The following is an 11,721-nucleotide window of genomic DNA, read 5'->3' on the forward strand; positions in this document are numbered from 1 at the left end:
ATATATCTGCAGGTCCAGCATTGGAAAGGCCAAGACAGAACAGTTCCTGGAGCTTGCTGACTGGTCAGTCTATCTGAATCTGAGAGCTCCGCCTTCAGTGAGAAACTCTGTCTCAGAAAATACTGTAGAAAGCAACTGAGGAAGATACTTTGTTGGTCTGGCCTCTACAAAAACATACGCACATGCATGCCTAGAAACACACGCATACACATGTGATTATGTATGCACACGCATTCACATACTCACGTACTCATATAAAAACCATATTGAGGGATAGAGAGGTTCAGGGTTTAAGAGTGGTTTCAACTTTGCTGTGGGACTCGATTTCTGTTCCCAGCATCTATAATATTGGGTGGCCCACAAACCACCTGTAACTACTCCAGCTCCTGCATACACCTCTCTCTCTCTCTCTCTCTCTCTCTCTCTCTCTCTCTCTCTCTCTCTCACACACACACACACACACACAGAGAGAGAGAGAGAGACAGAGAGAGAGAGAGAATAAAAGAGAGAGAGAGATCTAAAATAAGTACATGTGTGTCATAATGGTTGGGTTGTTCTTTGTTTTACTGTGCTGAACGGAGGCAGTTAAAGGCTTCATACAACATTGCTGTCTTTCATTGTTTTCTCCTCTCTCCTATAGTCTCTACTTTGTTAGAGTTGGCAATTATCAAACGCATAAATACTAAAAAGTGTATTTTCATTCTGCACTTTTCAGTCCTCTTGTCTTTAAGATCTGGTCATTCGCTTGTTTCTCCAAAAGATTCCTACATTTTGACTGGACTCAAAAGTAGAAGCTCTCAATGAGGGCAGCTGACGTCACTTGGAAATCTGTTCCTGGCATTATTCTCTGCCTCCTTTCTATTTTTCTTAGTGTGTTGTTTCTTCAGAGCAAGACATGGTATTTGTGCTGCAGGACACGTGGATTCACAAGAAGCTGGACTGGGCATGCTTTGGGCTTCTTACATTCTTTGTTTAAGGGCTTTTGGTGGTTAAGATTGTTTGGTAATTAAGGTGGTTATTATCTTCTGTAGAGAGACTAGAAAAGTTAAGGATTCTACTAGCTCTTTTGGGTCCCAATAACTGAGGCACAGTGGTATTTGTCAGGCCAGGAATATTCCCCCTTTTTGTTCAGATTGCCACTCACAATGCATCCGCAAGCAGATTTCGCTTTCTCTACCCATTTCTCTTTAGTCTGTAACAAGCATGCTCCTCAGTCAACAGCAGGAACATTCTGCTGTGTTCAAGACACCTTCCTTCATGGGAAGACCTTGCTTTCATCTCCAGCCTTGATTTAGACCACATAACCCTTTCACTCATCACCCGGAGCATCAGAAGCTATTTCTGTGGCCATACACTTCCTGTAGAAAGTTTGAAGTTTGCATTCATCATCCGCTTCAGTGAGTTTCTGATAGCCAGTGGCTAGGAAGGAAATATTCAGCTTCATTTTGATACAGCTCTGTCTTGGAGGCATCGTGAAAAAGGAGCCAGAATGCCCTTCTTGGTACTTCTTGGCCTTTCTTGTTTTATGACCTAATCTGGGATCTTGACCTTTGCTTTTAAAATTTTGTTAAAATCTGTATTTTCCTGATAATTACTAACTCACCCATTTAAAGGATTATTATCTAAGCCCTTTCTTCCCTCTAGCTCTTATTCTGTCTTTCTTATTTCTTTTTGTCAGATAAATTTATTATGAAAAATTGTTCTTTCAGTGGAGAGACAAGCTCTTTACATCATTATAAATTGTACCAGGCTTTTCCTTTCTTCTTATTTTGTTTCATGTTTATAGAAACATGTGGCATGCATAAGTAACATTGTTCTTTGAATTTCTGTTTTACTTACTTTATTTCTGAACTGTTTATTGGTGTTGCAGAATGTTCAGCCATTTGGTCTGTCATCATTGTTACAATATACTCTCTATTCCTTCTTACCTAGTGCCTACTCAATCTCTAGTTTAAATAATAGGTGAAACTCAGGGCCTCTCACTCCAGGCTAAGCCCCTGGTAATGTATGCCTACTTCACTTCCCAGCACAGCCTCTGAGGGTCTTCTTGTATCAAGTCACTGTCCTCTGTGACCTTGCATGGTAATAAGAGTCTTAACATTCTAGAATTAGAGGAAATGAATAACAGTCATTTTACCCATGTATATATCTTAGTTGTCCTTTGAGGGATGTCCCAGAAAGCATCCGCCAAGTATAAAACATGCTCTCTCCTGTTCAGCTCTTTCTAACTCTCAGGATCATTAGTTTTCTCAGCTCATTGCTCCTCAGTGATGGGATGATGTTCAAGTCAACATCAGAACTCTAAAGTCTGCAGTTGGTTGCATCAGTAGAAATTATTTGAATAGAATACAGAAGTCAGTGTTTAAGCTTTTATTGATACATTTGAATGGCAATGGACAGACAGAAGAGATAAAACATCTCTGAAAACCCCTGAGAGCTGGGGGGCACTCAGTGCAAAGAGATGACCTCTTCCATGTCTTCCTGTTTCTGACAGTACACAGCAAAGCAAGCAAGAGAAGGGAGTTTAGACAAGAAAGCACCCTGTAGAAATGATCACTGAGAAAGAACCAAATGAGAAGAATCATGGCTTTCCATCAATGTTGCAGGGTGGGGCAGAGCAGGGTAGGCTAGTCTCCTGCCAGCTGTCTTTTGGTACTGGGCACTGGAGTCAGGAAAAGTCATGGCTGGTCTGTCTTCAAATAGGAATATAGTCCCTTGGCTGTGACTCCTTTCTTCTCCCCCTGTATCTGTGCTGTGTCCTGGCCCTGAGCTGAAGAAGCAGGAGCATGCTGGCTACCTGGATCCTGGCTTCGGATCACTATTTCCCTTGTGTGGTCATTGACCCATTCATCTCTAATGACAGTGGGTGCGCGCTCCCCCTGCCCTCCCTTTGGGCCCGGGTGGCTGCTCCTCCCATCTTGTCTTCCTCTCACAGTGCTTGTCTGGGTCTGGACCTGGCCTCCGAGCACTGGCTCTTCTGTCTCATGGTTGCTTACTGGTGTCCAGCCTTGCCCCATACCTGACTGTATCTGGATCCGTCTCTTTTCTGGAGCCCTTATCTGTCGTTCAGACTGGTTCCCATCATGCTCCAAAGTCTGAGAATATGATCCTACCTGTGTCTGGAAGTGTCCTGTCCCTACCTGTCCTGTATGACTGCTGTCTTGTCCATAGATCTCAGTCATTCTGTTTTGGTCATGCATGGACCGGTGTGTTTGGATGTGGCTGTTTCCTTCCTGCTGGCTCCTGCCTTGTTCCCTCATCTGGGTGTGTGTCTGAGTGGATGACTGTCCCTGGTGGTGGTCTTTAGCAGCCTGGCCTGCTTGGTTTCTACCTTGACTGTGAATCTCAGTCTCTCTGTTCTGGTCATAGATGGATCCCTGTGTTTGGACGCTGCCACCTCTTGTCTGCTGCCTACAGCCCTGTTCTACCGTCTGAGTGTGTATCTGGGTATGAGACTCTGCCTGTGTCTGGTAGTGTTGTGTAGCATCTTGGTCTTCCTGGATCCTGTCTTGGCTATGGCTGCTAGTCCCTCTGTCCTGGCCATAGTTGAATCCCTGTGTCTGGAAGGCACCTTCTTGGGTCTGAGTTGTGGTTCCAACTGTGGTCTCCTCTGTCTGCTGGCTAACCTGTGACTGCTGCTCTGACCTCCTCTCTCTGGTCCAACTCTTGTCTTCTGTCTTCGGGGTCTGCTCCACCTGTCGTGTTACTTGTGTTTGCTGGTTTACAATCATCTCCCGTCTCTGAGACTCAGCCTCCCTGCCGTGACTGCTGGTCTGTGCAGGGTAGCTGTCCTGATTCTGGGTGTGTGTCCCCACCCTGACCTGTTCTTCAGACCCCTGGTCCCTCTGTCCATGGCTGCTGTCCTCACAATGCCGCCCTGCTCCATATCTTCCCACTCCAGTGCTACCTCTCTGGCCTTGCTCAAGCTCTTTCCCGGATCCAGGATAGCAGCTTTCAGATCTGTCAGACACGCAGGCACCCCTAGGACTCTCACTCAGTGTCTTAAAGCAGGCCCGAGCAACTTTGAACACTAAGACCAGGAATTCCTTGAACTCCACAGCCCCTGTGTTATCTTCATCCAGCAGGCGCAGGACTTCATCCACAGTCGAGGGATCATGGGGGTTCTGGGGGAGAAAGGAGGCCAAGTCAGCATTGCTCCTCTACGGAGAACTCGGTCAGATCCATTGCACTCTGCTTCTAGGCTCCCTCGCCGCACTGCAGACTGGGGACTCTCGGACCCCAGCGCCGCCTACAGCATCACAGTGTGGTGTTCTGTTATTTGTGTCTTCTGCTGTATCATCTCTCTTACTCAAGGACAGGGCACACCTTTTGTTTTATACATCCTCGATTTCAGATCTGCAGGATGCTCAACTGGGTAAAGATGCATTGGAGAGGGAATGTGTGTGCTTGTATGCAGCTGTCTGGGCTCCTGGCTCCTTGTGGCTGCCCTTGCCACTTGGCCCCTGGAACCAACCCTACCTGAAACACAGCAGGAGCCTGGCCCCACGGGAATCCAGAGAACTCCCGTGATGGGGCATCCTATCAGAACAACAGGATGCTCTAACCATGTAGGCACCATCCTTGTGTGCTGGTCTTTGTACCTAAGGACTTCATTATTCCCTCTACTTTAGATGTTAACAGAAAGCAGAAATGTGTATTAGGGCTCTGGTTCTGGTTTCCTGGGTGGGGTTGTTCTTTTGGAGTCCCTGCACCTACAGTTGTTCAGAACTAGTGCTCCAAAATCCCATTTTTGACCCCACTAGTGAGCTAATGTTTTGAAGCAGCTTTGTGCTAGGCAAGAGCAGTGTCTTAACAGATGCTAATAAGCAATCAGGTTTCAGACCCGTGCAGGAAATGTTCCTGGGTCGGGTTTGAGAGGTGCCAGAATGCAACGACTAATTTCCCCTCGAGGCCATTTGAAGAGTCTGTTCTTGCCTGGGGGAGTCTCCTTACCTTGTCTTGAAATTAAACTCAATTTAAAGAGAGAATTGGATCCAAGAATCTGCCCTTTCCCTAAGGATGTGGAGGTGTCGCCTGTGTGACCTCTTTCCCTCCGTGTCTTTTGTGTTGGCCTGCACAGCTGCCAACAGAGCTAGCAGGCTCAAATTTGGCTGCTTGCTCTTTACACCCCCAGGTAAAAGCCCTTACAGGTAAACACACACTGACTGTCCCTAGAATGTTTCTCCCTCTAATCCCCACATATCATACCACTATGACATCAGCAAACTCATGTTCCAGGAGCCTCTTCAGCTCCCCCCGCGTGAGCACTTTGCAGCCGCCCTCTGACCTGGCATAGCACCCGAAGGCTTCGATGATCCCATGAATGTTTTGCAGCAACTGAGGCATCTGTGCAACTAGCTGGAAGATATAAAAAAAAATCCCGTCATGGGTGCTATAGTCTGTGCAACTAACTGAAAGATATGAAAAGTCCCTGTTTGGGCGCCATAGTCAGCTCATCCCCTGCTGTTTCCTCACAGTACTCAGTGGCTCACTCCTTTCTTTGTGTCTTCAGCTGCATTTGAGGTTTCCCTACTTTCCTTCATCTTTTGCTAAAAATGGACTTTGTGGTGGGAAGAAGGAAACCCCAGGACTTGGAAGGAAGTTTCTGAACCAACATTTAATGCCAGGCTTCACCACCTACCTGACGTGAACTGGACCAAGATCTTCACTATTCCGAGCCTCAGTTTATTCACTGAGTGAAGGAGATACTTAGCACTTACTTCAGAGAATTATCATAAAGGCTTTAGAAGATAATGCATAAAAGACACCCTGCTGATGCCTGGTTTTCTGCTAAGTGGTAGCTATTAAGTATCATCATCATTGTTATTACATACATATACACATATATAATTTGTGTACAGCCATAGACACTGAACTGCTCACAAAGCATTTTCCTGTGTAACAGCTGATGACCCTCGCTATCACTAGCATTTTCATAGTCGGGCAAAAGGGCTCAGAGCAGATAGATTTGTGAAGGCCACACATTCATTATTTTCTTTTAACCCATATGCAATTAGTTCTTCAGCAAAAACCTTTGGATGGATTTCTTTTTGCCTGTTTCTAGGTAGTAGTGTCCTACTGGGAACGTGAAAAGGTGGTTAGCCCCTCTTTTGACTTGAAGCTCCCCGGAATCTCCAAGGGGATTCCCTGTGTTCTTGACTTCCCCAGAGAAGCTACTTGGGAAGAAGGTGAGATGCACCTCTTGGGAATACTAGGGCTAGGGGGTACCTTTCCGGTGCCAAGATGGTCTGCATTTGCTCTCTGCCCTCAGTCCTGGAACCTGTCAGAGAAGTCAGCCTCTATAAAAGATACATGCATGCTCCATCAAGTCTAAAGGACTTGTGATGAATGGGTCCCAGTCAAAGGCAAAAGCATCCATTTCCACTAGATGGGTGAAGGTGGAGATGGGTGTGGCTGAATGGGGAAGAGACATAGATGTGTTAAACAGAAGACTTGGGGAGGTGCTAAAGATGATAGGGTTGAAGTACAAGGGGAGATGGAAGCTTGCAGCTTCTGGGAAGGCGGGGAAGGGACCTTGGAGATGAAGAGGAGGACTGTGGGGAAAGGATGGCGTAGGTGGAGAAGCAAGGAGTGAGGCAAGGCAAGGAAGGAGGCGTAGTTCAAGAAAAAGCAAATGAGTGTGGTTGGAGGACTGAGAAGTCTAGATCCCAGGTGAGTTGTGCAGGGACAACTGACCCAGGAGTCCTTAGCTTAGACCCTTCCGTCTCTCTGCCTCAGGGCATAAAAGTTCAAGTTTCTCCCTTAACACAGTGGATGCCCACATCCCATGTTTTAAAAGACAATTACAGTCTCTGATCACCAGCCTATAAACACTGAAAAGAACAAAATGTCCTTTTAGTGATGATTCAGATCGTTAGAATAAATTCTACAAATTCATCTTGCCTATGTATAAACTTAGAGTCAGGAAAGAAGCTCAAATTAGTCCCTGCCTCAATAAGACAATGGATTTATTGTCTGGGTTGGCAGAAACAAAATTATTCTGATTCTAGGGTCTCTGAATTGCAAAGAACCTTCCAGAATCTTATGGGGGGGGGAGTTATACTGATCCAGGAAGGTGTGTGGGTGGTGGGCGGCTCCACTGCTGCTGCCCACACCATCCAATGAGGAGAGCTGCAGGCTAGCACCAGGAGAGGAGAAAGCGGATTGCCTCAGAAGCACACCTTTTCCCAGGTGCTCTGGCTTCAGCCTGCCAAGACTCTGCGGGGGCCCTTCCTGCCTCCAGCTATGCACGGAGACCTGCCAGCTCAGATCTGACTGCCCTGGATTCATGAGCTCAGCCTGCCAAGACACTGAGAATGAGCAAGAAGTTCTTCTGGGGGGAACTTACCTAGTGCCCAGGCAGGATGGGACAAGTTTCTGTTAAGCAGTGTGTGGAGGACTTGTCAGTGGGACAAGAACCTTTTATAGAGGCTTTAATGGCACTCATATGTATTTTAGACAGGATGTCTCCACCCTACAAGAAGGCTTGATTCATCCTAGGCTTAGCCCAGCCCAGCCCCACCTCCCTTCTTCTCCAGCTCACCTTCTGACCCAAGGCTGCGTCTGTTTAATTACAGGCCCTTTCCACCAAGGTTGGAGCTGTCTCTTGTTGTGTCTATCTTCTTAGGACTAGGAGGCTTCTTCCAATGAGATAGGCTCAGCAGTGCTTTACACAGGCCTGAGATCCTGTGGGAGACTATGCATCTCTAGGAGCCCTCAGAGTCATAGAAATCTTGTTTCTTTATTCAAGAACATATCTGCTTAGTGAAGATTATTCTTTTCAAAGGTTTTTTTTTTATTTCCTTTCGCTTTCTGTTACTACTGCTGTTACTTAGACATGTTCTAAGTTCTTGTTTTGGGATTGTCTAGTTTATGAGTGTGTACCTGCATGTATCTGCATGCATGTATGTACACATGCATGAAGACTAGAGGTAAACCTTAGATGTTGTTCCTCAGGTACTTTCCACACTCCACATGCTTTTTTTCTGAGGCAGAGTCTCTCACTGGCCTGGAACTTGCCCATTAGTCTAGGCTGGCTGGCCAGCAAGCTCCAGGAGTCTGCGTCTCTCCACTTCCCCAGTTCTGGGGAAGTTACTGGGGTTGTAAGTATGCACCATCATACCCAAAGTTTTCTATTCTGGATTCTGGAGGTTGAGCTCAGGTCCTGTGCTTTTTCATTTAAATACTTTATCGATTGAGCTATCCTCACCCCACACATGCCAGATGCGGTCTCAGTTTCTATTTATTTATTTATTTATTTATTATTTATTTTACATCCCAACAGCAGTTTCCCCTCCCTCCTCTCTTCCCAGCCCCTCCCCTACCTCCATTCTACACCTTCCACAACTCCTCTGTTTTATTCAGAAAAGGACAAACCTCCCACGGAATATTGACAAAGCATGGCATATCAAGCAGTAAGACTAAACACCTCCCCTTATATTAAGGCTGGACAGGGCAACCCAGTATGGAAAATGGTGTCCCAAAAGACAGCAAAAGAGTCAGAGAAAGCCCTACTTACATTGTTAGGAGTCCCACAAGAAGACCAAGCTACATAACTGTAACATATATGTGAAGGGCCTAGGTCAGTCCCATGCAGGCTCCCTGGTGGTCGGTTCAGTCTCTGTGACATCCTTTTAGTCCAGGTGAATTGATTTTATGAGTTTTCTTGTGATATTCTTGGTGGTTTCAAGTTTTATTCAAACAACAACAAAACCCACTTTCTGTTGAAAAGGCAGCATTTTACAGCTGGAGAGAGAAAAGACTGTACATGATCATGCCCGGTCTTTCCACTAAACAGTAGGAACCTAGTGGATCTATGGCTAGGAGAGGCAAGACCAAAGGAAAGAATCCTTCTTCTAACTGATTTGTTCAAACCCATTTGCTACACACTTCAGAGCAATATCTAAGGTGAAAGTGTCAGTGAGTTTGGCCTGGGAGGGTCGCTGAGCTTTCACGGTAGTGACACCCTCCTCTGGGTTCTCTCCAGCCCTATTTCCTCGTCTCTGTCTCAGGGCCACAAGAGGAATCTAATGGTCAACTGTGTCTGTGTATGTGCTCACACTGGCACGCTCACGTGCACACATGTGCACACACAGGCACACCCACGCGCACCTACCCCCCCACGCACATGTAGGCACACACATGCACACACACGCGTACACATGCACACATGCATACACACATACACACACATTCATACACACATACACACATGCACACACATGCGTACACACATACACACATGCACACACACATGCATACACACACATACACACACATGCACACACACGCACATACACACACACACACACACACACACAGGAGGCCATTGTAGACAGCTTGGTGGACTCAGCATCATTTGTTAAGTCAGTCTCTCCAATGCAGTGTCATCTGCATCACCCGTCAGATCACCCGGTGTGTGAACACACACCAGGGCTTCTCTTGGGCTGAGTGGCAGCTGACTTCTCACAATGAAGATTCTCGCGTGGCCTGAGTTTCTGTCATCATAGCAGCAGCCAAAAATCCATCCCTTCCTGAAAGTCTGCTGGAACGCATTGAGGAACGCACAGTGGTGAAGTGGGGGTGGTTAGAGGGTGTTCCTTTATGCTGTACCCCAAAGAAACAGACAATGGTAATTGAATTTGCTGAAAAACACTCACATTTTGAAGATATTCTAAAGACTGACCAATTATTAACTCCATGATTGCAGAGTTAGAATACAGTGAGAGCCAAAATGACCTTGGGCTACCTTTAATACTTTAATGGCCATTTATCCTCCACCTGTGTGTCTGAATTAACGCCATCTTGACTTGTAGATTAAACTTGGAATATATTGCTAAGCTTGACATGTCTAGCTTATATCGACTCAGAAGATAAGGATGTCATCAGATCACATTCAATACTTATAGCAGAGATTTCCCTGACTTGCGGTCACCAACCTGAGTGGTGCTCCATCAGTATGTCCAGCAAGTGTGATTTGTAACTACCTTTTGTTCTCTGCCTGTAAAATGTTCATATAACTTCCATGATGGAGCATGCTGCCCAAGGCACTCTGATTGGTGCTATCACATTATGGTCATGTTTAAAAATAAACTATTTCCTTTGGAGCAAAAGTTGGTTTATGTCTAAATCCAGAACATTCATGATTCTTTTCTTCACCTTGGAAAAAGAGTAAAACATTTCTGCAGAGTAGAGGGCTGTTTTCAGAACCAGCTTGTATGAGAGAAATTTGATGATATTTGTTGCTAACACACCCTAACTGAAAGGTGACAGAGACGTGGTACTTGGAACAGAAACAAAATAAAAGTCAACAGTTCTGAGCCTCCCTGATCCTCTCACCAACTGAATCCTTATCTCCCTAAAGATCCCTGTAAGGAAGACCTGGAAACCCAGTGAGCAGCTCCCAGTCAGCCCTGGAAATGCCTGGAAGATTAGGTAGATGCCTGGTAACCCTGTTGACAAGAGTCTAGTGACTTGGGCTATGTCACTCCTGAGTCTAATCCCTGACTGACAGAAGTGCTGGCCATGTTGTTTGTCACTGTGACCCAGGCAGAGCATGTGGACAGTGTCTTCAGCATCCTTAGTTTGGTCAGAAGAGCTGTAATCTGCCATGTCCAGGAGTCTGAAGCTCTCAGTTTTCATAGAGAAAGCAAACTAGAAATTCCGAATCTCTTTCCCATTGGAAAAAGAAGAAAATATATGGCCAGAGATAATGGGGATAAGGGGAGCTTCCTTTTCCTGTTTCTTGAGAATCCTTCTCCAAACTCTAGTGTCCTGGTTGTACCAAGGGTTTGCTGACTCACGGGTAATGGGAACAGATATATTTCCCACTGTGTTCTTGCTCTTACCCTAGTCGGTAGTCAAAAGTATGGACCTGTCATTTCCCATCACACTTGACCTCCTGCAAGCCTTTCTGTTTTAATGTTTCTTTTCTATCATCTACACACAGAAACCTTCCCATGTAACTGTCACTGCTTCCTCTGTCCTGTGTTTCCAGATTGTCCCAATCAGATGAGATTTCTCTGCTCACAACACTCTTGCTGGTGCATATTTACAGCTTTGGTTTTACTGTTCCAGCACCGTCTTTAACTGTCTGTCAGCTTTCTTTCACAGTCTGCCTCCTTCGGAGAGCAAACAAGATCTGTGGTAAGCATGACAACTTGAAAGGGAGGTCCTGTCCATGTTTTCAGGGAAGTGTCACCAGTACATGAAGACTGGGTGATACATCATCCACCCACGCTGGTCTCCAGGTTTCCCCCTCACTAGAGCTACTGGCCTCCATATCTTTATTCACGGGGATAGAGTAGTGCACTTCTGTGTCTGAGGTCAAAAGTGCATCCTGGGACCAAACTGGGGTAATCTCTAAGGCAGATCTGAACCAGGGTGGACTGGATTGTGCTGGTTTGAATTCTATAAACCTGATGGTGTTGTTCTTCAGTAAGGCCGGTCAGCATTTATCTATTTCCTTTTCCATTAACCAACACATTAACACATTAACCTATCCCTCCCACAGAAGTATCTGGGATTAGAGGTGATGGCTAATGACAGTGTCCTGAGAAACAAAGGAGCACCAGGGCTGTGCAGAGACTAAGTGGAGGTTATTCTAGGAGCTTGAAAACACAGTTCTTATTTGATGAGAGTAGGGTAGGGTGCTGAATACTGAGAACTTTGAAAATAATAGTTTATTTTTGACAAATATATATTTATATGTATATATATATA

General features: G+C 45.7%; 1 protein-coding gene across 1 annotated transcript; it reads right to left on the reverse strand.

The window, feature by feature from the left end:
• Positions 1–2,678: 2,678 nt before the first annotated feature.
• Positions 2,679–5,346, reverse strand: Crnn (cornulin). The gene is made up of 2 exons (XM_050129357.1): positions 5,209–5,346; positions 2,679–4,124 (listed from the first exon to the last, which is right to left on the reverse strand). Exons 1-2 carry the CDS (start codon positions 5,344–5,346, stop codon positions 2,679–2,681), a joined length of 1,584 nt encoding a protein of 527 aa, XP_049985314.1.
• Between the last annotated feature and the right edge of the window lie 6,375 nt (positions 5,347–11,721).

Source organism: Alexandromys fortis, unplaced genomic scaffold, assembly GCF_014885135.2.
Source record: "Alexandromys fortis isolate MF-2015 unplaced genomic scaffold, M_Fortis_MF-2015_v1.1 scaffold_299, whole genome shotgun sequence".
NCBI lineage: Eukaryota > Metazoa > Chordata > Mammalia > Rodentia > Cricetidae > Alexandromys > Alexandromys fortis.